Below are 27152 nucleotides of genomic sequence, written 5' to 3' on the forward strand. Positions count from 1 at the left end.
GATACTGAAACCTCTGCTCCCGCACAGCTTCATCAATCTTGAGAGAAAGCACATTCATACACAACACAAAGAGATAGGGGGAGAGTGAGCAGCCATGTCTCAATCCCCGCTTACTCTGAAAATAACCTCCTAGTTCACCATTAACCTGAACCGAGAAAGAGGGTGTAGTGATACAGAGTCTTATCCAATGGATAAACGACTCAGGGAACCCCATAGCCATCAATGTTTTCAGAAAAAAAGGGCCATTGAACCGAGTCAAATGCCTTGGATATATCAATCCTCATTGCACACCTCGGTGAGATATTCTCCTTGTGATAATCTTTGACTAAATCTATAGCTAATAAGACATTCTCCATTAATAATCTACCTTGGATAAAAGCAGATTGATTTGCAGAGATTATTCTTGGCATAAGGGTTTTGAGCCTGTTGGCGATGATATTTGACACCACCTTATATAGAATGTTGCAACACACAATAGGTCTGTAGTCTTTCATATTCGATGCATCAGTCTTTTTTGGTATAAGAGCCAAGACAATTGAGTTAATCCCCTTTGGAAGGAAACTCTTCATAAACACTGATTGAATGGCTACTATAAAATCGTGGGATATCACAGACCATGTAGCTTTAAAAAACTCACAGGGAAATCCATTAGGACCCGGCGACTTGTTTGATGGCATCGAGAATAAGGTGTTCTTGATCTCTTCCATTGTTACTTCTTTCTCAAGTGTACAGATATCCTCCTGTGTACATCTGAAATCGATTAACTCCGCAAGTTCTTCCTCTGTTGCACCAAGATAGTCCTCTGGTTGATTATTTAAAAACTCTGAAAAGAACCGAACAGCTTCATCTTTAATCTCCTCATGTGTTATAGCCACTTTGCCCTGCAAACATTTTATTTCCTTCATTGATTTTTGCGCTTGGCGGACTCTTACTGCATTGTGGAAAGTCTTGTTACTTTGGTCTCCTACCTCAAGCCAATGAAGCTTAGACTTCTGTTTAAGAAAGTCCTCTTCTAGTCCTGCTACATGTAGCCATCGCTCATAAGCTTCACCTTCCTCTTTTATTGCCTCTGCCGAAGGCAATAGCAAAGTAGCTTTCTTTTTCTCACAGAGATCCATATGAGCTTCATTTGCGCGCTTCGTTAAGTTTCCCAATTGCTCTCTACCAAGATTCTTAATTAAAGGTTTTAAGGCTTTGAGCTTTTTTGAGAAACGAAACATAGCAGACGTAGAGTGGAAAAGCTTTTCCTTGGATGCCCAGTATTCCTCCACCATAGGTAAAAAGGACGGTAGCTTCCCAATGGCATTGATATATTTAAACGGTTTCTTTATCTTCTCATCCTCCTTTATCAACTGAATTCGACACCGAAGATGATCTGAGCAACCACCCGGCTCAAAAACAGAATAAGCCTGCGAGAATCTGAGCAAAGCAACATCATTGAGTAGAACTCTGTCCAGTTTTTTACATACCAGACCCTCCTCCCTTTTATTACACCACGTAAAGAAAGGCCCCTGAGATCTTAAGTCATTAAGTAGACAATGACGAGCCATCTTTTGGAAGTCTCTCATCCCCTGCGGCAGATTTGGCGTTTGTGCGTAACCGGAGTGCTCTTCACCAGCAAGAATTTCATTGAAATCTCTCATGATCATCCAAGCTTTCCCTTGAATCAATGGAGTACTTTGATGATCACACAAATCTTCCCATAATTGTTTTCTTTCTTCAACTGTATTTCTCGCATAGACAAAAGTACAGAAAAACTCCTCTGTTTCTTTTAATGCCACCGAACATGTTATCATATGATCAGACTTATATACAGGAGTAATACGGACTGTATCCCTCCATACTAGCCAAATACGACCTCCCGCACTATGTTCATAGTTAGTCAATGAAGACCAGTCTTTGAACACTGAGTTTATGATCCTATCAGCCTTCCTTTCCTTCACCCTTGTCTCCAAGAGACAACCAAACAACATCTCTTTATTTCCTACCTACTCTTTTACGACGGAATGTTTTAAAGTTTTGTTAAATCCGTGCACATTCCAGAAGAATCCTGACATTTAAAGATGACGGCGGGAGGACCTTATACTCATAGCAACCGGATTTGCATCTAGCGCTAGAGCTGAGTTCTCCAACATCTTATTCTGCACTTTCTTTGTACCTCTTTGTTTCTGTACTCTCTGGCTATCATCCTCTACAGGTTTGTTTTCAGTGAGCTCCTCAACTACACTGATATCCTCCTCTTCACCAGTAGCGTTTCTCTCAATCGCATTCCCAGAGGTGGCATCATTTGTCTCACCTTCTTCATCCTCTTCTTCCGTAGAGAGAACATAGAATTTTGAAGCTGAAATAAACGGTTCCTCCAGTTGTTTTCGAGTTGGTGATCTCATTGGAGATCTTCCTATCTTCGATGGAGATACTTCTAACCAGCTATCTTTTATCCCTTCAGTATCCACCTTGTCTGGATTTCCCATATCATCAGTACTACCAAGAGTTATCACCGCAACCTCATTATCAGTCTTAGAGTCATTGACAGCCTCTGCAACTTCTGTCCTTCTTTGAATCATTTCTTTATCTCCTTCAGGTGGGTTTTTAGCATCATCTTTATTCATCACACAGACTTTTTCTACATGTCCCCACTTGTCACACAGATTGCACCTTGAAGGTAACCACGGATAAATGAATTCAGCCGTGAACTCCGTACCATTTTTTGAGAAGTTTATTGTCTTTGGTAGAACCTTAGACATATCAACTTTGACAAACACCTTCGCCACCTCAAAAGAAGTACATGCTAGAGTGTCCGGATGCAGCTTCACCGGATGTCCAACTGCACTCGTTATGAAACTGAGCCCTTCCCATGAAAACATATGGAGGGGAACCTTTTTCACATGGACCCACATTGGTATCAAATCCTCCTCTTGCTTCTCTTCTTCTGCTTTCGGTGTCCATTTAGTGACCACCATCGGCACTCCCGCAATATTCCACATTCCTTTACAGTCCCTACTCTTTGGATTACGGACCCTGAATCTCATCGTTGTGTTGTTTTCTTCATGAACATCAATTTTAGAAGATGTATCTCCATAGTTCCAGACCTTGTTTAGGATAACATGAACCTTAGCAACATGTGGAGCCATATCTAGATACTTTCCCACCATAAAGTCCTCCCATAAAGGAGTTACCTTCTCCAAAACCCCATCTGGAATCTCAACGGAATGAACTACGTCCTGCGTCGAAATATCCACTTCATACTTCTTCAACGTTTTCTTATCTTGGGCAACAGATACCCAACTTGTAGCTGTTTTTGTAACATGGTTCACTGGAACAGTTTCAGCAACGATGGCCGGAGCCTCCGAGTTCTCCGAAGCCATCGCTCAAGGATCCCGATGGCAGCGGCGCAAAGCCTTGCCGAGTACGCAAGCAAAACCCTAGATTGCACAAAATATCTCCTAAAATCGCTTCCAGACCAAAAACGCACCGTTTTTAGCGAACCAAACTTTAATTTTGTCATATAAAACTTTTTTTTACATATTGTTGAAAAAGACAAATAAAACAAACCAAATAAAATATCAATGAGTTTTTTTTAAATACATATTTTATAAAAAGTACAAATTAAACTGAAATTAAATCGAATTACTAAATAAGACAACTGAAAAAAAATTATCGTTGTATCGCTGCATGCTACGTACTACTGTCTGCTGATATTTAACATTTTCGTATGAACGGTTAAACTATTATATTATTGCTTCACTAGCTACTGTTTTGGTGAACCATATTCCTTATAAATACATGCACAAACCCACATCTCCACTTATAGCACCAACACATTAAAACAACCTCTCTTCATTTTCGTGTCTCTTCTTGTTCTGTTCCAAAACTAGACAAATACTAATGGGAGGAAACAGATCAAAAAGTAGCAAGAGGTTCTCTCTCTTCAGCTTCTTTAAAACACGAAGATCTCACAGAGTGGAAGTAGACGCCTCTTGGGACGACGTCGTTTACACTCGCAAAGTAATGGCTAGTGACGAGGACAAACGTTATTGGGTGGCTGAACCTGGTATCGACCGCAAAGCTTCTGCCTTCATCGCCAAGTTTCATGCCACTCGTGTCTCTGAGTCTGAGCGCCAAACTCTCTCTCCTTACCAATCCGAGAAGGCATGCTGATGAATGATGATGATCAAAGGTTGATTTGATTCTATGTAGATTGTTTTCTACTCCCTCCGTTTTTTTATATAAATCGTTTTAGAGAAATTTTTATGTTTCAAATTATATGACGTTTTTAGTTTTCTCTGTAAAATTTATTAACAGTTAATGTTATGACCAATGATAATATACCTTCTATTTTATTATTGGTTGATTTGTGGTTAGGTAAATAATTAATGATGTTTTTGTTTAGTAAATATAAAAAATTAATGATTTTTTAATCTATGTGCACAATTCTAAAACGACTTATATTAAAAAACGGAGGGAGTATTTATTTGATTTGTCCTTTATTATGAGGGTGTATTGATTGTGTCTTAATTGTAGTTAATAATGGATCCTTTTTGGGGGTAAAATATTAATAATATATCTTTATTTATAGTTATTTTCTTCTAGCTTTTCAATATTTTTTCACTGATTTCATTCGTCTAGCTAGTTCAATAATTTAATTCAGTTAGACCATTTAATTCACAATCATAAGGATGATTTGTAGAGTTCTTGTTCCTTAGTCCCAGTCCTCCTAAAATCGTCATTATGTACACCAAAAAAAAATCCTCATAATTGTATAAAGATGAACAGAAGGTTCTTAAAGTTGGCTAACTTTAAGAGAAATAATTTTTTTCGATAGAACCAAACTTAATCATCACCAAAATTCGTTCATTTTATTTTTATAAGAATGATATAAAAACTGGAATAACATGATCTAAGGACTCTGTTTTCATTTACGTGGAACCAAATTAATCATCAGAAGACGTACTCAAACGATAGCCCACAGATTGATAAAGCTTCAACTTGTAGAATCATTTCTATTTATATTGCTAATATATTGGTTCGTTTTTTCAACAAAAAAAAGATCTAAGGACTCTCCAAAAGACCCATATTCAGGATGTACCTTGTTATGAATATAGTTGATCATGGAAAAAGTCCAATAAAACATTTGTACTGTTTCCTGAATTCTAAAAAGTTAATATATATAGATCCTATGATCTTCAAATTGTAAAATATTTTTTTAAAAAAATTTTGCTCGGGATTTTTTTTATGGTTTCTTAAATTTTAGGATCGGTTCAGGCATGGCTGGATCTAAAGACAGTCTAGTGAAACACTAGTCTCGGCCCTCAATTTTTTTTTTCGAAAGATATACACATAAAATAGATTCCCAAATTATATATAAAAATTATTAATATTTTTACTAAATGTTTATTACCCACAAAATCTCATATCCAACCATGTGTTTAGGTTATAAATCTTACATTGACTATAAGTTAGAAGATAATCCAATATACAAGTAATTTAGAGCAAGTCATTCGTTCTTATTTAGACAGGGCATGAATTGTGACATAGCCAAGGAACTAAACTAATCAAACCAAATTAACAACAATATTGTCTACAAATATGAGTATTTGTTATATTTTTGTATAGATGCTCGATCATATACTGAGATTCATTTAAAGATAAAATACCAAAAATGCAAAGATTTGAAACCAGCTGTAGAATCAAAATCTTTATATGATAGATATTATTTGCATGGAGGGGAGGTCCCTGTTCAGTTCTTCCCCACACATAAGGCTGCAGGGTTTTTATTTACAAAAGGTACATTTTGTGAGTACTTTGATTCCTCTTCTTATCTTTTGCTTGGCTTAGAGCCTTTTCTTGGTTCACGCACTCTTACTTTTACTGCCAATTATTAACCAAAATATTCCCTTTTGTTTTATTAAATGGTTGTAAGTATAGTGATCTCGTAGTGATGCCTATATAACTCATGATTTGTTAGTGTCTCAGTCTACAAGATTCGATCACTATATGATAAACAAATGTCACTCACAAATCGCAATACATAGCAAAAAAAAAAAATTAACACTAACAACGCAGCTTATAACTAAGTTTGAGCATGAACGTTTTGATGATTAGTGCACATATATAACTTGGTCCATAATTTTCGATGAGACAAAATAAAAAGTGTATATATTAGGCTCAACAAATTGCCGACAAGATAGAAAATAAAGTGAGAATCATGAAAAGGTCATTTGGGTACTATGTGGATCATTGCAAGACCTCCTTAATAGTCACTGCTTGTCGGTCTCTATTGACTGACTAATTTGAGATAATGCGTACCATCTATTTGCACCTAACATGCATCACCACTCTTAACTTTAATTGTTCAACCCCAGGATTAGTTCTCACCCCAAAAAATAGGACCAGAGAAAATTAAAAAAAAAATGGAATATTTCTTTTGTTAAGAAGAAAACAAACTCACATGTGGGAAGCATTCCTAGAGCTCGACCGTATAACTTAATTTTACATGTATAGTGTATATTCTAGAGATTATATCATGTTTTTACCCACTGTTTTAACCACTATTTTATATATATAACATGTATGAAAATCTGGTTGTTCAAAAAAAAAAAAGACATGTATGAAAATTAAACTTTATACATGCAGTAAAAAATGACATTTACATAAGTCCTTGTTGTTAAAAAAAAAAACTAAGTCCTAAAACAACATTTATACGAAAGCCAGTTCTCAAAAAAGAAAAGAAAACACTTGCATGAAAGATTGGATTCATGATCTGATAATTAGTGGGTATTTAATATTAGAGCATAAGGGATTACATATGAAGCAAGTCCAACCTAGGCCCAGTATTTTTTGTTCTTACCCAAGAAAAACTAATTGAACCAAATGAATAAGCCAGGAACTGGGTTAAGTTACAAGACCGGTTTGATGGAGAATTGAACCAGAGAGTCTGTGAATCCCTGGCCCTGGGTGAGAAGTTCATCGAGAGCAGAGCAGCGGCTATTGAATCCGGAAACAAAACTGATTATGCAAATACTTCTTCTTTGTTTAGGTGGATGAAAAGACAACCTTTATGCTGATGACTTACTTATAGTTATTTTATGAGGATCCTTGTGATCCACGAAACTAATGCTTATACATTAGACTAGGGTTTTTGAAAATACCTGCAAGCATGGGTTTTGTTGTACAAGTAAAAGAGTAAATGAAATGGTTGTTATTGACTTTCCTGTGCTACTTGTTATGTTCTGCATGCCCTGAAATGAAACAGAGTAAGCCCCTTCTCAAGCTAATGTACAATCTCAGCTCCTGCACATGAGCTCTTACAATAAGGTGGGGTTACTTTGGGAACAGATGGCATGCAGTTGCTTCATGGACATGGGGTGCTCAAGACGAAACATGTGGGATATGTCGGGTGGCTTTTGATGGTTGTTGCCCCTGATTGCAAGGGATGATTGTCCTCTAAGTAAACTTCTCTGCTTTTCATGTTTTGTTACTTAGGAAGCACACACTTTCTCAGGCTGGCTGAAACATTGTTTATTTGCTTATTGTATGATAAATAAACAAAAGTGTTTGTCTTAAGACCGTTTTGTTATGGTGTTAGGGCAGTTTGGGGAGCTTGCAACCACGCGTTTCATCTGCACTGTATATTGAAATGGGTGAATTCGCAGACGAGCCAAGCTCATTGCCACATGTGTCGAAGAGAATGGCAGTTCAAAAAGGGTTTTGTCTTAAGTGCTTTGGGATGATCTCTTGGAGAGTTGTGTTTGGACCACTGAAGTAAGAGTTTTGATCAATGCTCAAGTGAAGCTCGGAGTGTTTCTGAAGCTTTGGCTTGATTTGATTGCTTGGACAAATTAATGAGAAATCAAGAAACTGTATACATAACAATAACATCGTGATGTTGTTGTTTTATGCTTAGGTATAACAACCGGTAGGTGAGTGCGTTTGCTGTTCCTCGTGGGTATCGCAAACGGTGCCAAGTAATGGGGGCCACTTTATTGTTGATGAAATGATGCGTGTAACGACGGGCTATATAACGTAAGGTTTAGAGACTTATTACCACCAAGGCAACACAAATTCCGATTTCAAAGTATAGCATTAAAAATCCAATTAGGTAACAAACCATCTCCTCTTTATATCAACAGAAAATTATATAACAAAATGCAAATACAACATAAGAAACGATGAATTAGTAACACACAACGAGTAGAGGAGAACGCGACGGAACAGCTGTTCCTACATAATAACAACAAATGCAAAGTTAAAAATTTATCTGAAAATTCTTGTACTATGGGTCTATGATAATGCAAATGTAAAAAAAAACTCAAACCATCTCTATCATAATAACAACAAATGCATAAGTTAAAAAGTTATCTGAAAATTCTTGTACTATGAGTCTATGACAATGCAAATGTAAAAAAAAAAAAAAACTTAGATACTATCTCTATCAGTAGTCTTACTGCTGTACAGGTTATCTAGTCTGTTTCCGAAAATACTATTAATAATATCTTAATCTAAACTAACTTGAAATATAATAATTATCATACCATAAGTTCTTAGTTTGATGATTATTTTTGTAAAACATCTGAATTCACATGGTGTGGAGTGTATGTTCACCACCTAACTCTTTTTTTTTTCTGTCTTAAGGTTCACCACCACCTAAACATATACTTGATTTTCACAACGAAAATTAGTACTAATAAAAAATTATACCAAAAGAAGAATCTTCTTAAATCTCGTTCCATGGGCATGATCATGACATGTGTACATGTTAACATATAGAGAGAACGAGAGTAAAGAGGAAAAGCTTACAAGGAGATGAAGATACAAGAAGAGAGGATAGATGGTAAATCATTTGGTGAGGACATAAAGAGCGTATATGATCCCAGGGAGGTATCCAAGCAGCGTCAAAACCAAACATATCCAAAACTCTACCTGCAACAAAATATATATTAAAAATCATATTTATTGTGAATATGTGAATCAAGAACTACATATTATATAAGTTGACTAATTAAAAAATCTATGCAAAATTAATTACCCCGCAACCATATCTGAGAAAGACTCCAAGAGGAGGCAAGAGGATAGCAAGAAGAATATCTATGAAAGTAGCTGTTCCCATCTTTTTTCTTTAGCTCTTTTTTATGCTTGTGAGAAATTAAATCATTAAAGCTTCAAAGTGTCTCTGTGTGTTTCTTCGATACTCTCTCCTTCATGTACCTCTCACATTATATAGACCTAACTTTTGAGATACTTAAGAGCCACGTGGTGCTTACCTTTTTATTTGTTTTCTTTTTTTTTGATATATTTTCCTCAAATTTAGCATCAGCATTAATTAGGAGCATCCATATAGTTCGTTTAGCGCTTCAATACATACCCGTGATGTCGGCGGTGATACATGTATTTCAACATTATGTATATCAACGTCGCATTATCTCGTGATATATTATCGTGACCGACATTAAAAGGTACTCACTCCATTTTTATCGTAAGTAATTTAAGGAGACCGACATTAAAAGGTACTCACTCCATTTTTATCGTAAGTAATTTAAGGAGACCGACATTAAAAGGTACTCACTCCATTTTTATCGTAAGTAATTTAAGGAGACCGACATTAAAAGGTACTCACTCCATTTTTATCGTAAGTAATTTAAGGAAAATTCTTTTGTTTTAAAATGTAAGTAGTTTTCGAACATCTAAATAACTTTTACATTTATTGGATATAGTATAACCAATCAAATAACATCAATTTTTTTATAATTGGTTGAACAAATTAATTAAATATTATTTTTCTTAAAGTATCAACTTTTTTAATATTAGTGTTTTTAGTCTAAACTACTTACATTGTGAAACGGATGGAGTATTACTGTAAATAACCGTTAATTACATTCACTTATGTTGCATTTATTTTGTAGATAAAACATGACAATATATTGATAATTGTTTTAAGCGGGCGCTCAAGAACCAAGACGATAAGGCGATAAGAAAAGCGATAAACTTCGTGCTTCCCTTTTTTGGGCTTTGTCTTCTCAATATAATCTTTATTCCTTCCTTTTCGATTATATTGAGTGTTGTATCCTTCAATTGAATCTGTGGGTGGAGTGGTTAATTGTTGGTTCCCGGTGATAGCAATTTTTCTTTCGTTTGGAAATTCAAGACTTCGGGTTTAAAGAGGGCTTTTACTGGTTGGGATCATAGAAGAGTGTCGAAGGTGTTTCTGGTGTCTACGCCTCAAGAGTATCAAGGATATGGATCCTTCTTTGGATAAGGCGTTGCTTGGTATGACTTTAGAAGAGGGTGAAGAGTCGTTCGTTATTCCATATTTGCCGGAGTATTACTCTACAGAGCGGAACGCTGTAAGTTTGGTGGGGAGATTACTTAACCCCCAGTGTCAAAATATTTCAGAGGTTATTCTGGAGATGCCTAGGAAGTGGAGGCTTTATGATAGGGTTAGAGGTGTGGCCCTTTCTAGAGACAGGTTCTAGTTTATCTTCAAGCATGAGCATGACTTGTTAGATGTTTTGAACAAAGGTGTTCACACTAGTAATCAGTGGACACTGGCAATGGAAAGGTGGGTGGAGAGACCACCTCCAGACTATTTGCAGTTTATTGAGGTTTGGGTTCAGATGCGTAATATTCCAGTGAACAATTATACGAAGGCGGCTTTAACGTCGCTAGGAGATTTTGCTGGCCAAGTCATTGAAGTAGCGTTTGATCCAGATAAACCTCAACTCAAAGACTATATAAGAGTCAAGGTTAAGTTTGATCTTTCTAAACCTCTTAGGCGCTTCAAAACTGTTACTGTTCCTGGAGGAGAGGTGGTGAAAATTCTGTATGATTATGAGAGACTGCAAAAAAGATGTTACTCTTGTCAAAGGCTAACTCATGAACAGTCCCAATGTCCGTTCTTTCAAGCGGCTTATGCGCATGCGGAGGTGAAAGGAAAAGCTATAGAGAATTTTCAAAGTCAGCTTGCGGAGAGAGTAATTAAAGAGGATGATCCCCTTTTCGGAGTGGTGCTTGATTCCCAAGTTGGGATCAACCCTTTGAATGGATGTCCAAAAATTGCGAATGAAGTGCTTGAAGGAATGAGGCATTATTTGTTGGAAGCTGAAGGGGCTGAGAAATTGGCGAGAAAAGAAAGAATCAAATGGTCCTTAAAGGAGATAGAACATGATCCCATTGCTCAGAAGACAATGTTAAGATTTGAGCCGTCTCCTACCTTCACAGCTGATCTGAACAAAGGCAAGGGTTTTGTTTTTGATTTCCAGAAGCAAAATGAAAATCTCAGAAGTATGAACTCTCCTGGAGGAAGCAAACTGATGGCCTCTGCCTTTAGAGCAGGAAATGCGTTATCTATGGAGCCAAGACTTTTGGGTTTAGCTTCTGAAGACGTTGCTTTTTCGGAGTCGGCAAGTGGTAGTTGGAATCCTGGCGGTTCTACGGGTTATAACATTGGCATCTCTGATGCCTGTTCTTCCGGGACCAAAGGGAGGAGTGCTATGCCAAGAAGGAGGCCGGGCTCTTTTGTAAGAAAGTGTCAAGGGAAAGTTGTTAAATTTGTTGGTCTTAATGAGGGGAAGAAGAAAGATAACGTTCATGCTGTCCCAGAAAAAAGAAAAAGTTCGATTGATGTGGAGACATTTCAATACTCGCCAAGGTCTAAGAAACAAGTGGTGGTCCCAATTGAGGGACCGCCCAAGATCTGATATGACTATGGTCAGTTGGAATTGCCGAGGAGTGGGCCGTGCACACGACTTAGTGATTCCAAGATTACGGGAGATGCGTAAAGAACATTCTCCGAGGTTTTGTTTTTGATGGAAACTAAGAATGGTAGAGATGTTTTGGTTGACCTTCAGGATTGGCTGGGTTACGATAGGATTCTCACTGTTAATCCTATTGGGTATAGCGGAGGCCTGGCGCTTTTTTGGAAGAACTCGGTTCGTTTGGAGTTCAAGTTTGTAGATAAGAACCTTGTTGACTTTTCTGTACAGTCAAGTAATGGTAAATATTTTGTTTCTTGTGTTTATGGTCATCCTGTATTTAAAGAAATACCTAGAGTTTGGGAAAGACTTTCAAGAATTGGGGTTAATCGAAAAATCCCATGGTGTGTGCTTGGAGATTTCAATGCCATAAGAAATAATGATGAGAAGCTAGAGGGTCCTCGAAGAAATGAAGCCTATTTTCAACCTTTTAATGATATGATTCATGCTGCAGAGCTTTCTGAACTCCCTTCTTATGGTAATGAATTCTCATGGGGAGGTAAAAGAGGAGATTTATGGATCCAATGCAAGCTTGATAGGGCTTTTGGGAACAAAAATTGGTTTTCAATGTTTCCTCACTCATCTCAGACTTTCCTAGAGAAGAGGGGATCCGATCATAGACCTGTTTTGCTCAAGTTATTTGCGAAAGAGACTCATCATCTTGGCAGGTTCAGATATGACAGTCGGTTTTTGAATAACGACCAGGTTAAAAGGGAAATTAAAAAAGCATGGATGAGTTCTCATTGGAAGGATAATTCTGTGGTATCAGAGAAGATTCATCAAGTGAGGAGAAATCTCAGCATTTGGAAAAAATCTCAGAATTTGAATGCTAGAGACAAGCTTATTCAGTGTCAGGTGGAGTTGGAAAAAGAACAGTCCTCATCTTTTCCATCTTCTCAGAGACTAATCTACCTCAACAAACTTTTGATGCATGCTTACAAGGAAGAAGAAGAGTTTTGGCGCCAGAAATGCAGAGATAAATGGACCATATGTGGTGACAGAAATACCAAGTTCTATCATGCTTCAGTGAAAGCCAACAGAGCAAAAAAAAAAGTTCTGAAACTGGTAGATGATCAGGGGGTCTCTCACTTCTCAGAGTCAGCCAAAGGGGAGGTTGCTTCAAATTACTTTACTGACCTTTTCAAATCAACTAATTCGACTGATTTAAAGGATCTCTTTGATGGGTTTATACCTTCGGTCTCACCAAGAATGAATGAGCATCTTATTAAGGAGGTCTCTAAAGCTGAAGTGAGAGATGTTGTTTTTGCTATAAATGTTGCTAGTGCGCCCGGACCTGATGGGATGACAGGGATGTTTTTTCAAAGTAATTGGGATATTGTTGGTGCACAAGTAACAGAGGAGGTTCAGAGGTTCTTTATGCATGGCTTTCTCCCAAAAGATTGGAATTTTACCCACTTATGCCTAATTTCGAAGATCACTGATCCCCAAAGAATGGTTGATCTGAGGCCTATCAGTTTATGTTCGGTCCTTTATAAGATAATTTCCAAAATCCTGGTTTGGAGATTAAAGCCTTTACTCCCGAACATTGTTTCCTCTACTCAGTCTGCCTTTGTTGAAGAAAAGTTAATCTCCGATAACATTCTTATTGCACATGAGTTGATTCATAACTTACACACCAATGACAAGATTTCAGATAAGTTCATGGCAATCAAATCTGATATGTCGAAGGCTTATGATCGGGTTGAATGGGCTTATCTTCAAGGACTGTTGAAGGCAATGGGATTTAATGGGGCTTGGGTTGACAGAGTTATGGAATGTGTATCTTCGGTCTCGTTTGCAGTTCTAATTAATGATCAGCCTTTCGGAAATATTAAGCTGGGTAGAGGACTCAGACAAGGTGACCCTTTGTCTCCATTCCTTTTTGTTCTTTGTACTGAGGGGTTAATTCATCTTATTAAGAAGGCAGAGAAGGAAAGAAAACTTGAAGGCATTCAGTTTGATGAAAAAGGGCCGATGATTCATCACCTTTTATTTGCAGATGACAGCTTATTTGTATGTAAAGCCAGTGATGAACAAGCTAAAGTGTTGATGGAGATATTGAATACTTATGGAAGAGCCACAGGTCAAAGGATTAATCTGGAGAAGTCTGCTATCACTTTTGGGAGGAAGGTTTCGATTCAGAACCAGGTTAGTATCAAAAGAATCACGTGTATTGAGAAGGAAGGAGGAACAGGAACGTACCTTGGTCTGCCTGAGTGCTTCAGTAGCTCTAAATCTGAGTTGCTTGCATATATTTATGATAGATTAAAAGACAGGCTCTCAGGGTATTTTGCTAGGCTTCTTTCTCAGGGTGGCAAAGAAGTGTTACTTAAAGCAGTGGCAATGGCTATGCCTCTCTATGCTATGTCATGCTTTAAGTTACCTAAAAGTTCCTGTGAAAATCTTACTCAAGCTATGGCTGCTTTTTGGTGGGATTCTTTGGAACATAAACGCAAGATCCATTGGATGAAGTGGGAGAAAATGTGTCTTTCAAAACAACAAGGTGGGTTAGCCTTTAAAGACATTCAGACCTTCAATCAAGCCCTTCTCGCTAAGCAGGCATGGAGGTTACTTTACCAGCCTGATTCTCTATTTGCAAGAGTCTATAAAAGCCGGTATTTTCCTAAATGACGTCTTTTTAAATGCTCGACTGGGTGCCAGACCCTCATACGGGTGGAGAAGTATTCAATTTGGGAAAGAGCTGCTTGTTCGGGGACTTAGAAAACAAGTTGGTAATGGAAATTCTATCAATGTCTGGATGGATTCTTGGATTGTAGGGGAGACTATGCGGAGACTTCTCATAATGAACCTCATTGTCGATTTGGATCTTAAGGTTAGTCATCTTATTGATCAAGATTCCAGGACCTGGAAGTCGTCTGTGCTGGCTGAGCTTTTCTACCCTGAAGATATAGCAAGCATTATGAAGATGAAGCCAGCAGTAGATGAAGAAGACTTTTGGACTTGGTGCCACAATAGAAATGGAGTGTACTCTGTGAAATCTGGTTATTGGATGATGAATAATGAGAAACACTCTGCTATGATTCGAGAAGCTGAAGCCCTCCCGTCTCTTAACCTCTTGAAAGATTCTATTTGGAAAGTGAGAACAACTCCCAAAATTAAAACCTTTTTGTGGAAAGCTATTTCCAATGCCATTCCAGTTGGAGAATTATTGATCAAGAGAGAAGTCAAATTGGATCTGTGTTGTCAGCTTTGCGGATTTGAGGATGAATCTGTTAACCATCTTCTTTTTACCTGCCCCTTGGCGCGTCAAGTTTGGGCTCTGTCGCTCATCCCTCTTCCTCATAATGGGTTTGATGAGAATTCGTTTTACTCTAACATCCATTTCTTGATGTTTGGGTTGAAAAATTCAAATTCTACGCTGAAGGCAAGAAGAAGGTTTCCTTGGTTTATATGGCATTTGTGGAAGAATCGCAATATCTTCGGGTTTGAAGGAAAGAGATTCAATGCCCTTGAGATAGTGCAGACAATCAGTCATGAAGCTGATTCTTGGTTTATTGCAGATGAATTTCAAGTGAAAAGAGTAGAGAAAGAAAAGAGGCTAAAGATGTCAGTATTAGTGAAATGGGAGCCTTCCCAATACTCTTGGGTTAAATGCAATATTGGAGTACATTGGAGAAAAGACATTGCATGGGGGGGAGCAGCGTGGGTTCTAAGAGATTCTGAAGGCAAGGTGCTATTGCATAGTAGGAGAGCTTTTACTGGTCTCAATAACTTAAATGAACTGAAGGTTCATGTGTGTTTGTGGGCGATTGATAGTATGGTGAGCCATAAGATGAATAGGGTGATCTTTGCTTTTGATGATGAAATGATTGTTGGAGCGATCACAAGACCTATGGCTTGGCCATCTTTCAAAGCTATGAGTTCTGACTTCTCAATCAGGCTCAGGAAAATTGAATGGTGGAGGTTTTTAAAGGAAGATAAAAGAAGGAACATAGGTGCTTTTCTAATTGCACAAAGTGTGACTATAGGTGAAAGATTTCAATCCTATGTTGCTGCAGGTTATCTTTTTTGGCTGAAGGATATCTTTGAGAATGAGAAATGCTTAGTCTCTTCTTGACATTGGATGGTTTAACTTGGAGAATTTTTTGGTTTGATCTATGGTTGGTTGGGGTAAATTATCTGTGTATGTTAGTTTTTTTGCTAGTGTCCTTGTAGTTGGGTTTGTAAATCTGTGATGATTGTAGAATTACGATACTTGGTGAATGAAAGTTCAGATGACAAAAAAAAAAAAAAAACATGACAATATATATCCCTTCAACAAAACGACATGCCATTACAGACAAAAGTAGGTATTGATAAGCATCCACTATAGTTGACGTGAAATCGACTACATTGTAGCGACCAAAAATGAATATATTTTTAACCAAAACTGAATATTTAAACAACAGAAGAAGTAAGTTCCAACATCAAGAAAATGTATATAATGCTTTAGACTTGGGCAGACGAAAATGAAACAATGTTTTAGGCTTCGTCAAAAAAGCTCAGAATTGGACAAGTCATTTATACTATTATTTTTTTAAAAATAGTTGGGTTTCGGTCTAGATATCCCCAAATCAAAGAAAATGCTTTAGCAACATGCTACATACGTCAGTTACTATAAATTTGCTGGTTCTCGATATCACTTACATTGTTTTTTGTCTTCCTCATTTTTCACCGTTAATATGGTTTATTATTCTCTCGTTGTAGTAGACACTTCAAATTCGGTAGGAGGCATCCAGTTGGAATCCTTTTTTTAACAGTAAAATTTCATTAACAAATTAAGAAGATTAAAGGGTGGAGAATGCCTTTATCGTATGGTCGATTCAATTCGATTATTTATCGTAATCGTATATTTAAAAACTGGGTTATTAACAAGTGGTGGGGATGATGATCTTTTTCTGCGGGTTTCCGGCGACCGTGGTCAACCGACTATTTCCGCGAGGCCCACAGCACTCCACGTATTCTTGGGATTTAACCCTAGCCCGGGTGGCCAACGCGAGTCAAACCTGCGGGGAACGTATTGGTTCTGGGCCTCAACTACTTCTAGGCCAACGCGAGTCGAAATTACAGGGAGCGTATTGGTGGGGATGATGAGACATCGTCTCCGGATGACGAAGAAACCCCACAATCAATTGTTCTCCTTACAGTATTTTCCTTAAGAACTCTGAATGCATATCCTCGTGTGCAATATCTCGGATATGACTTTGCAACAAACTTTGGACCACAAACTATCTCACGTAACCAATCTTTAGGTGGGTGCCCAATAGCTAAACAATGGCTTACCTATAAAAACAAAAAAAAAATGTTTTCGTTCATTAAAAGATAATAAGTAAAACGGTTAGTTACCACTAATTACTGATTAGACACTTACATAATCAGAAAGCCATGTTGCAAAGTTGTTTTGCTTGAGTTGTTCGAGTTGTTCTTCTGTCGCATCCGGGTACTTTAAGCGCATCTCTGCCAAGTAAATACTGTAAAAAACACAAAAATGTTAGATATGTTTCAAAAATATTGCAAATAATTCATATTTTTAAATCTATGTACCTCTCATATTCAAGAATGTCTTCGCAGTTTGTAAGCAAATATGTGTGCAAATGAGCATGCTCAGCCACTGTAAGTATCCGGTCCGTTGACTTTCCACTATGTCGTCCAATTTGTGTAAACATGTTTGGCACATAAACATAATAAGTTGCCCTTTCACCTCTATCATCATGCCGTGCAGGTCTTCGACTTTTTGTTCGAACTTCTGATGGAAAGTAGTATTCAGCAAAGTTTGAGGTTTCCTCATTGATGCACTGAGCCACTATTGATCCCTCCACCTTGCTTAAATTCTTGACCTTCTTCTTCAGATGAAACATAAACCGTTCGTACAAATACATCCACCTGTACTGCACGGGACCACCGAGTGCCGCTTCTCTCGCAAGATGAATAGCAAGATGCTCCATAACATCAAAAAATGATGGAGGAAATATCTTCTCGAGGTTGCATAGGATCACCGGTATTTTAACTTCCAAATTGCGGATACCATCTGATGTGAGTGATCTCGAGCATAAATCACGGAAGAAAGCACTTATCCCTACATACACGAAGAAAACAAATTCCATAAGCATATATATATATATATAAGCATTAAAAAATAATATGACAATTAATTTAACTATGTTAAATTTTAAAGTACCTGCGGTTGCTTCGTGGACATTTCGTGGCAATAGTGCGGAAAACGCAAAAGGAAGGAGGCGCTGCATCATTACATGACAATCATGGCTCTTCAAGCCAGTAAACTTCCCTTCACTTTTGTCAACACAATTACGCAAACTTGATGCATAACCGTCTGGAAATTTAACACTGTGTGTTATCCAATCAAAAAACTCTTCTTTTGCAGTTGCATCCAGTCGATATATGGGAATAGGACCTTTACCGTGCTCATCAACATGAAGTTCGGGACGAGCACAAATATCAACCAAATCCAGTCTTGACTTCAAGTTATCCTTCGTCTTGCCTTGGACATCAAGGATGGTGTTCATCAAATTGTCGAAAAAGTTCTTCTCAATATGCATGACATCTAAACAGTGCCGCAACAAATGAGTCTCCCAATAGGGCAAATCCCAGAAGATACTCTTCTTATGCCAATTATGATTTTCCCCTACACCATAAATCGGTTCATGTCCGTTTCCACCCACGTCTGGCGTTCTATCTGCACCAAAATCTCTTAATTGTTCCTTCAACTTTTTGCCACTTACTTCTTCAGGTGGACTGTCAAACACCCTCTTGTTCTTTGTAAACAATGTCTTACTCTTACGATATGGATGATCGTGTGGTAGAAATCTCCTGTGACAGTCAAACCAACACGTTTTCCGACCATTTTTTAGTTGGAAAGCATCTGTGTTGTCTTGGCAATAAGGACATGATAGCCTCCCATGCGTGGTCCATCCAGATAACATACCATATGCTGGAAAATCACTTATTGTCCACATAAGTACTGCTCGCATCTGAAAATTCTCTTTCCGCGAAACATCGTATGTATGAACACCGTGCTCCCATAATAATTGCAGCTCATATATCAATGGCTGAAGAAACACATCCAGTGATCTCTTAGGATGATCTGGCCCGGGAACGAGAATTGAGAGGAACAAAAACTCCCGTCGCATACACAAATGTGGTGGTAAGTTGTAAGGTGTCAAGATTACCGGCCACAATGAATATTGTCTTCCATGCTTTCCAAATGGACTGAAACCATCTGTGCATAATGCAAGATACACATTTCTTACCTCAGATGCAAATTCTGGATATGTTGATTGAAAATGCTTCCACGCCTCTGCATCGGAAGGATGTGTTATCTCACCATTTGTTAAGTGCTCAGCATGCCATCTCATTGGTTCTGCTGTTCGTTCAGACTGATATAACCTCTTTAATCTTTCAGTCAACGGCAAATACCACATTCGTTTGTATGGCACCGGAACTCTTCCAGTCGTATCCTGATAACGAGGTTTCCGACAGAATTTACATCTCTCCCTGTTCTCATCTGCTCTCCAGTAAATCATGCAGTTATCGATGCATACATCTATCACCTGATATGGTAAGCCAAGACCAGCGACCAATTTTTGTACCTCATAATATGAGCCAGGTGCAAGATTATCTTCAGGAAGAACATCTTTAACAAAATCTGCAATCGCATCCACACATTCTTCAGCCAAATTATAGTCAGTCTTTAGCGCCATCAATCGACTTGCGGATGATAAAGGTGAATGCCCATCTTTACATCCTTGATACAATGGCTGCTTAGCTGCATCTAACATTTCAAAAAATCTTCTGGCTTCTAGATTGGGTTGTTCTCGTTCTCCTTCCTCTTCACATGGGAAATTTTCTACATTGGGTTGTTCTTGTCTATCTCCTTCCTCTTCACCCGACGGTAAATTTTCTCCATATGCATCATATACCATCTGAACAGTCCCTATCCCAAAATCTACATCCGTGGTAGGTTCATCTAACCTATCGGCAGTTTGAGGTTCGCTACTACTACCATACTCAAATCTTTCTCCATGAAGATACCAAATCTTATAACCACGTGTAAATCCTTTCAAATATAAATGACTCCATACTTCCATTTTTTTGACACGGATATTATTCTTACAAGTAGAACATGGACATAATAAATACTTACTTGTTCTTGCTTCCGGTTGACTTTGAACCACCCCCATGAATTCTTGAATACCACGTGCGTATTCCTCCGTAAGTAAATTTGTATTTGGATCCATATGAGGTTGATCTAACCAAGAACGGAAATTATAAGGAGTACCCATAATTTATATTGTTTTGTTGTGATTTCAATGAATGAAGGAGAGGTCGTATTTATAATGAATTGGAAATCTTTCCGACGGAAAATATTCGTCGGTATTCCGTCGGGAATCATAACGGCTAAATTAACGTCCTAAACCCGTCGGCGTTCCGTCGGTAATTTAAACGGATACTAACGGCTACATAATCCGTCGGTATTTCGTCGGGAAGTGCAACGGCTGCAAATTCGTCGGTTTTCAGTCGGGAAGTATAACGGCTGTTCAATCCGTCGGTATTCCGTCGGAAAAACCGACGGAATTATGACCGAATTCTTTCATGGTCGGTATGCCGTCGGTATTTCGTCGGTAAGTGTCAATTTTTTGCAACGGTCATATATTTGTCAGTTTTTTGTCGGTTTTCTGTCGGGATCGTATGACGAAATACCGACGAATGTATTCTGTCAGGATTTTCCGACGCAGTTCCGACGAATTTACCGAAATATATTTCCGACAAGTTTTCGTCGGAATTCCGTTGGAAAATCCTGACAGATTTTTTTCGGTCGGTTTTTCCGTCAGTATTGTCCGTGTTTTCTTGTAGTGATTGTGTTGTGTATCTCATAGACCACGTGAATTTTATCATATGGTGTAAAATTGTTTGTGGCGAATTGAGAGACGTGACCATGGAATTATATAAAGCAGGATTTAAATTTCTATTGTAGTGGTCCAAATCAAACCTACGCCATTTCCAACATTTTACCAACAGTTATAACACGAAATAAAAATGGCCTCAAATGAACCAAAGATTTTTTTTTCCCGATCAACATAAATTATGTATAATAATAAAAAGGGACAACAATGATAATTAATTGCTGATAACATAAAATAAATGATGAATCACTCCCAATGAGCTAACACGATGAAGCAGCATGTTCCCCCTACACAACAACAAAATGTAAAATTAAACTTGGTCAGTAAATTCCTTAAACTATAGATAAATAAAATAAGATTCAACTTAACCAAAACTCGTTCTATAGTCATCACATGCACGTATGTAGCTTTATACAATTATAAAAATGTATACCCAGGGAGAGAGATATATAGTGAAGAAGGCTTACGAGGAGACCAAACGGAAAGAACAGAAGAGCTAAGAACAATCATTCCCTGGTGATGGCATAAACAGCGTAGATGATCCCGGGAATATAACCTAACAGCGTCAATATCAAACATACCCAAAACTCAACCTGTAAAAGAACAAAATAATTTAACTTGTCACAATTTTATTATACGAGTAATTATACGATGAAAAGAAATCACAGAAGTAGTCAGAGTGAAGAGAAAGTTTACGCTGCAACCAAACTTGAGAAAGACGCCGAGAGGAGGCAAGAGGATAGCAATAAGGATCTCTACGACAGTGGCTGCGCCCATTTTGAAGATCTTGAAATTTCTTACAAGATAAGCCACTAAGTTGTAAGATAACTTCTCTTGATGATTTTGGACTCTTTGACATCTTCTCGCTATATATAGACCATACTTTATGAGCGTATTTGTTGTACTTCTCTTTTATCTAGACTATATGTACAATATAAATAGAAAAGATCCAACAGTCAAATCATTATAGGGAATGTGTCGAAAAATGAAATTTGATGATATGAATGATTTGATGTAGAGTAGATTTATCATGTTGAATAAGAACAAATTGATGACTATCAAAGATATATGTCACTTTTAAAAGATTTTTTATATTTTCATATCTTTCTAATTATTTAAAATCAAGATTTTTATTATAAACTAATTTAGACATAAAATAATAATTATTAATTAATAAATAATAAGTTAAATTTTATTATACAAAATTATTTTACTGTCTTAAAATTGAATATGTGTTAAATAATAAGGTGAAAAAAAAACTGATATGAAATGTTAAAAATAAATAGGAAGGTGTTGAATCTTGAAACTATTATAGATAGTTAAGGGTATAAATAATTTTTCTTTTTGGTAAACGTTGTCTATCCTTGCTCTTTGTGGTAAAGAGGTACTATCCAACAATAATAGTCCACAAAAAATAATCAAACATAACTCTCAAATTAATAATTTAAATATTTCATGAATTATATAGTTTTTATTAATCAATTTTTCTTGTAATTTTTAGTTTTACTATATGTTTTGAGACATCAATCCAATTGATCAAAACATTACTAATGAGATTAAACAGTATATTTGTTAATATTAAAATTAAAATTCCATAAAGATGTGAGTGTGTCACATTAATACATTAGATTACTCTTTCATGTGATAATACAAAGTAAGGGCATGATTAACTCCGGTCTCTTAGACGGGATTCTTAACTCATGATTTGACACTTTTTTTTTACACTTTTCGGCTAAGAGACGGTTCTTATATCTCTTATTTAAGAGACGGTTATTAGCTTTTCTTAGTTAAAATCTAAGAAAAGCTAAGAACCGTCTCTTAGCCGAAGCTAAGAACTCCAGTTAAGAGACTGAGGTTAATCATGGTCTAATACCCTCAGATTTATCAGTTCTGAACAAAAAACCATTTTATAGGATATATCATTTAAATTATAGGTGATGTGGGAGTAAATAAATGGTCATGGATGTAGATGGCGGTCTACCGTCTGCCTCCCCAAGAATGAAGGCGGTCTAGGTCTCCGTAACTTTACAGTCTGGAATCAGGTCCTCTGCCTTCGATTCATTTGGCTCCTCTTCTCCGACAAACCTTCTCTTTGGGCTGATTGGCATCGTCATTACAATTTATCTCAGGAGAGTTTTTGGGCTATTGGGGAAACTCAACAAGACTGTTGGATGTGGAAACGTTTGTTGAAGTTGAGACCAGCGGCCCTTGTTTTCTTGCGAGCTAACTTGGGAAAGGGCTCTAGGATTAAGTTTTGGTATGATATTTGGACTCCTCTAGGCCAACTTATTCTTCACATTGGCGCAAGTGGACCGAGAAACACGAGAATTCCCATAAACGCCACTGTTAATCGAGCTGCTAACGCTACGGGCTGGTGTTTGGGAGGGTCTCGCTCTCAGCAAGAACTTGATCTCCACATACACCTAACTACTCTTCCTCTCCCTGCCTCGTCTGTAAACGAAGATGCCTACGTCTGGGAAGCAAATGGTAACTCGGATGGATCCTTCTCCGCTTCTCACACCTGGGAAATCCTCAGGCCTCGGGAGACAAATAAATAATGGGCTGTGCTTATTTGGTTCAAAGGCGCTGTTCCAAAACACGCTTTCAATATGTGGGTTGCTAATGCAGACCGTCTCCCCACCAGATCGCGGCTCGCATCATGGGGCATTAACATCCAAACTTGTTGCCCCCTTTGCTCATTTCATAATGAGACCAGAGACCATCTTCTTCTTACGTGTGACTTCTCAAAGGAGATATGGAGGTTGCTGTTCGAACGACTCGACTGTTCCCGTCACAGTCTGCTCTCATGGGCTGAACTTCTTTCTTTGATCAGAGGACCGCAAGCTTTCCCAACCGTCACTCTGCACCGTATCTCTGTTCAGACCATCATCTTTCACTTGTGGAAACAACGCAACAACGTCATCCATAACCAGATATCTCTCTCCACAGCTGAAATCTTCCGTCTTGTTGACCGTGACATTCGGACCACCATCACTGCCAAACGGAAACGAAAGAACTTCGCTTCTCTCATGTCTTTTTGGCTTAGATAATGATCTTTCACGAATCATTTACCTAGTTCTACTATTTTTTTCTTCTTTTTTTGCCATAGTGGTGCTCTTTGATTTTTTTGAAATCTAACTCTTTTCATTAATTTGAATATTAACAGTTTAGCAAAAAAAATGTAGATGGCGTGTGCACGAAACACAAATGTTTAACCTAGAACTAACGTATGAGCTAGTTGAAACTTAATTGGCTTAACCCACAAGCTACACGTAGCACAAGCACAACCAATTATAAGTCTTACAACCTTAACATTACTATCAAACCATATTGTTGTCGGAACACGAATGTGGGCCGGGACAATCTCCGCCGTATAGGTCGGCGAGCGGTATGCCCATTACATATAACTCTCACACCTTCTAATAACAGGATCATAACACGTGGATAATTTACATGCCTTCAGGTCTGTCAACACATTTTCCGGCCGTCCTCTCATGTGTCAAGACCATGCTCCATAAAAACATTGGCATATGCTTGATTAATTACTTTACACTCCTTCGGTATTTTCATTTTCTCTGTTTGTATTCGCTGTATCGTATGGGCGCCAATATAGATGCATGGCTGGCTGTAGATATAAATATGCAAGAGCTACATATTATTATGTACAGTATGAATCTAAACTTATGACAGCAAGGCTTATTAGCTTATATGAATAATCTTTGGAGCCAAAGCAAGAAAGTTGTGAGATCCTTAGTGACTCAGTGTGGATCATTACACTCTGTCCAGCTCCAGCATAATAGCATATGTTCTTTTTCCTAAAGCTGCTTTCTTAACACTGAATACTTTCATAAAATCACCATTATTGATTTAATATTCTTAGTTTTTATTTGATTATAAAATATTATGGCCGACACCAACGCTGCAACGCGTAACCATGGCATCAAACTAACACTACACATACTATTATTATATGTATCTACTTTAAACATGATGTCCTAATCAAAATGGTTCCTCTCCTTTTTCTTTCTTTGTTGTAAAATAGGTTGTAATATCTTGCTTAAAAAAAACTATTTGTTCTTATCTTTTCGACGGACGTTGGTCCCGAGGCATTTGGGTCCACTCTTACATATTATTTGGACCTTGACTGGAGTTTAATATAAGCCCATTACGGCCAATTTTGGATCGCTGATTAATTACACGTCTGGAATGTCTCAAACACGCATCCATAACACAAAGCCAAATTTTTGTATGATTACAAATATTAACTTTTTGATAAAAAAAAAACAAATATTAACTTATAACCACACAAAGCCATACAACAAAAAAAAGAATGTTCTGCTTTCTTCTCCCACACGAAACAAAACCAACAAAATAAATAAAAAAACACTTGAAAGACTTGGAGAAACCCATCACTTGGCTATGACCTCTTCTTTGGTTTCTTCAGTTGAGATAGTCTTAGAGCTAGGAGACTTCCCAATGATTGCTTTCTTTGCCTTAACAAGTGACTGTTTCACCTTTGACATAATGCTGTTTGTATGCTTTGGCTTAACAACTTCTTCTTTGGTTGTGACTTCTGGTTGTGGCTTTGGCTCATCGCTCTCTTTAGCAACAGTTGCGGTTTCTACAACCTCTGCTACTTTCTCTGTAACTGATTCCTCTTGTTTGGTTCCTTCAGTTTCTTTCAAAGTCTCTACGCTCTCGACATCTGCAGCAGGTGTTTCAGTGTCCTTCTTGATGTTCTCATCTTCTGTAGCTTTGGCTTCTTCACTCACTTTCTCTTTTTCATCCTTTGATGGTTCTTCCACCACTTGCTTCTCTTCAGTAGTGGTCTTCTCAGTGACATCAGGAGGAGAGGAAGCGTCTCCTTCAGTTTCCTTTATGGGGGCAGTGTCTAAATCTTGGTTTATTGGTACAGTTTCTTCAGGCAACAAAGCAGTACCAGATTCAGAAGTATGTTCATCCTTGGAGTTGATACCGGAGTCTTTGGTCTCAACAACAATGCTATCCTCAAGCTCAACCTTAGCTTCTTCTGTTGTTTCAGGTGTTTTTACTACTTCAACTTCTGGTGCCAGTTCCTTTGCTTTCTCAGGCTGAGCCTCAGCTTTTTCAGAAGTCTCTGGCTTTGGCTCAACTTCAAGAACCTCAACATCTACAGTCTCTACTGATACTTCTTTAACAAGCTGAACATCAATTGGTTCCACCTGTTTGCCTCCGGCTTCATTTTTTGATTCAGAAACATCAACCATCTTCTTCTCCTCCTCCTCCTTATCCTTGTTGTCTTCTTCAGCAACACTCTCCACGGCTTGCTTCTCTTCTGCTTTCTCCCCATCAACACTCTCTTTCACAAGGGTTGGTTCTTTAAGCTCCACTTGTTCAGCTACCTTCTCCTCACCATTCTCATCTTTTCCTTTCCCTTCTTCTGCTTTCTCCACATCATCTGCTTGGACATTAACCATTGCAACAACCTCTTTCACAAGGGTTGGTTCTTCAAGTCCCACTTGTTCAGCTACCTTCTCCTCACCATTCTCATCTTTCCCCTTATCATTAGATTCATCTGCTTTCACCACTTCTGCAGCCTCCTCCACATCTGCAGGTATCTCTTTCTCCGGTTCACCAGCAGGAGTCTGAACAGTCTTCTCCTCCTTCTCAATCGTCAGGTTTGACTCTGAAACCGGTTTATCTTTCACCACATCCACAGTTTCTGACAAAACAATCTCTTTCTCCATCAACTTAGCCTCCTCGTTCACCTTGGTCTCCAGTGGCTGCATCAGGTATAAGTAAAACACACTATTATTATCTTGTTAAATAGAAAACTCACTAACTATTGCTTAGTTTATTGTGAAACTCTAATCATACTTAAGAAATGTAAGAAGAGTTTTCAATGGTTTCTTAAAACAACCATGTGCTATCATCAACAACTTCTTCTAATTATTGTTTAATAATTCTCCGGATTCTTACAGAATAAGAGGATTAAAACCATACTGATTTTCCAAAACAATGAAAGACACAAAACAAATCTTATCTCCTTGAATCTAACCAAACTTTCATAGTTGCAGGTATATATACATACATAGAAGAGTATAAACAAATGTAATAAGATTCTATAAAACCAGAGGGAGAATATCTGAACTAGCTTACCTTTTCAGACATAGTTGCAGTTGCGGTCTGAGAATCAGAAGCCATGAAAGAAGATTCAGAAGGAAGGAGAACAAAAACTAGTGGACAGGGTTCAAACTTCAAAAGTTTCAGATTATTTGTTGAGAGAAAAACACTCGCACATATAATCATCACAAAGTGGGGAACACTGTATAGCTGTCTCTCACACTAGAACCAGGTTGTCAAGTGTCAACACACTCTGTATATTCTCTTTACTCTTTTCACTATTATAATGTTTGATATTTTATGAAATAAAAAGATTAGTTAGAAGAAATCATTTCTCTTTGATTGCATTTAAACTTTGTTTTTTTTTGGTTTTATAATTGTT

The 27152-nt window shown here is 37.7% G+C and overlaps 7 protein-coding genes and 1 pseudogene across 8 annotated transcripts; 4 read left to right on the plus strand and 4 right to left on the minus strand.

The window, feature by feature from the left end:
* The first annotated feature begins 3823 nt into the window (after positions 1-3823).
* LOC106328849 lies at positions 3824-4557 on the plus strand. The gene is made up of 2 exons (XM_013767378.1): positions 3824-4208; positions 4468-4557. Exon 1 carries the CDS (start codon positions 3886-3888, stop codon positions 4156-4158), a length of 273 nt encoding a protein of 90 aa, XP_013622832.1. The 5' UTR covers positions 3824-3885; the 3' UTR covers positions 4159-4208; positions 4468-4557.
* Positions 4558-8061: 3504 nt separating this feature from the next.
* On the minus strand, positions 8062-9210 carry LOC106328850 (hydrophobic protein RCI2A). Of its 2 annotated transcripts, none has more exons than XM_013767380.1 (3): positions 9026-9210; positions 8797-8919; positions 8062-8214 (listed from the first exon to the last, which is right to left on the minus strand). In XM_013767380.1, the coding sequence occupies exons 1-2, from the start codon at positions 9104-9106 to the stop codon at positions 8836-8838; spliced, it is 165 nt and encodes a 54-aa protein (XP_013622834.1). In that variant the 5' UTR covers positions 9107-9210; the 3' UTR covers positions 8062-8214; positions 8797-8835. The 2 variants fall into 2 exon arrangements, with proteins under 2 accessions (XP_013622834.1, XP_013622833.1); XM_013767379.1 differs by having other exon boundaries at positions 8062-8220; positions 9026-9203.
* A 1022-nt stretch (positions 9211-10232) lies between these two features.
* On the plus strand, positions 10233-11693 carry LOC106330136. The gene is made up of 2 exons (XM_013768677.1): positions 10233-10440; positions 10516-11693. The coding sequence occupies exons 1-2, from the start codon at positions 10233-10235 to the stop codon at positions 11691-11693; spliced, it is 1386 nt and encodes a 461-aa protein (XP_013624131.1).
* A 108-nt stretch (positions 11694-11801) lies between these two features.
* Positions 11802-15825, plus strand: LOC106330137 (annotated as a pseudogene).
* A 986-nt stretch (positions 15826-16811) lies between these two features.
* LOC106330138 lies at positions 16812-20608 on the minus strand. The gene is made up of 4 exons (XM_013768678.1): positions 17926-20608; positions 17292-17823; positions 17119-17218; positions 16812-17030 (listed from the first exon to the last, which is right to left on the minus strand). Exons 1-4 carry the CDS (start codon positions 20045-20047, stop codon positions 16812-16814), a joined length of 2973 nt encoding a protein of 990 aa, XP_013624132.1. The 5' UTR covers positions 20048-20608.
* Positions 20609-20812: 204 nt separating this feature from the next.
* On the minus strand, positions 20813-21536 carry LOC106333654 (hydrophobic protein RCI2A-like). Its single transcript, XM_013772072.1, has 3 exons — positions 21365-21536; positions 21136-21261; positions 20813-20955 (listed from the first exon to the last, which is right to left on the minus strand). Exons 1-2 carry the CDS (start codon positions 21443-21445, stop codon positions 21175-21177), a joined length of 168 nt encoding a protein of 55 aa, XP_013627526.1. The 5' UTR covers positions 21446-21536; the 3' UTR covers positions 20813-20955; positions 21136-21174.
* A 1303-nt stretch (positions 21537-22839) lies between these two features.
* LOC106330139 lies at positions 22840-23718 on the plus strand. The gene is made up of 2 exons (XM_013768679.1): positions 22840-23155; positions 23252-23718. Exons 1-2 carry the CDS (start codon positions 22840-22842, stop codon positions 23716-23718), a joined length of 783 nt encoding a protein of 260 aa, XP_013624133.1.
* Positions 23719-24951: 1233 nt separating this feature from the next.
* On the minus strand, positions 24952-27036 carry LOC106335293 (A-kinase anchor protein 12-like). Its single transcript, XM_013773771.1, has 2 exons — positions 26807-27036; positions 24952-26430 (listed from the first exon to the last, which is right to left on the minus strand). Exons 1-2 carry the CDS (start codon positions 26954-26956, stop codon positions 25078-25080), a joined length of 1503 nt encoding a protein of 500 aa, XP_013629225.1. The 5' UTR covers positions 26957-27036; the 3' UTR covers positions 24952-25077.
* Between the last annotated feature and the right edge of the window lie 116 nt (positions 27037-27152).

This window comes from Brassica oleracea, chromosome C3 (genome assembly GCF_000695525.1).
Source record: "Brassica oleracea var. oleracea cultivar TO1000 chromosome C3, BOL, whole genome shotgun sequence".
NCBI lineage: Eukaryota > Viridiplantae > Streptophyta > Magnoliopsida > Brassicales > Brassicaceae > Brassica > Brassica oleracea.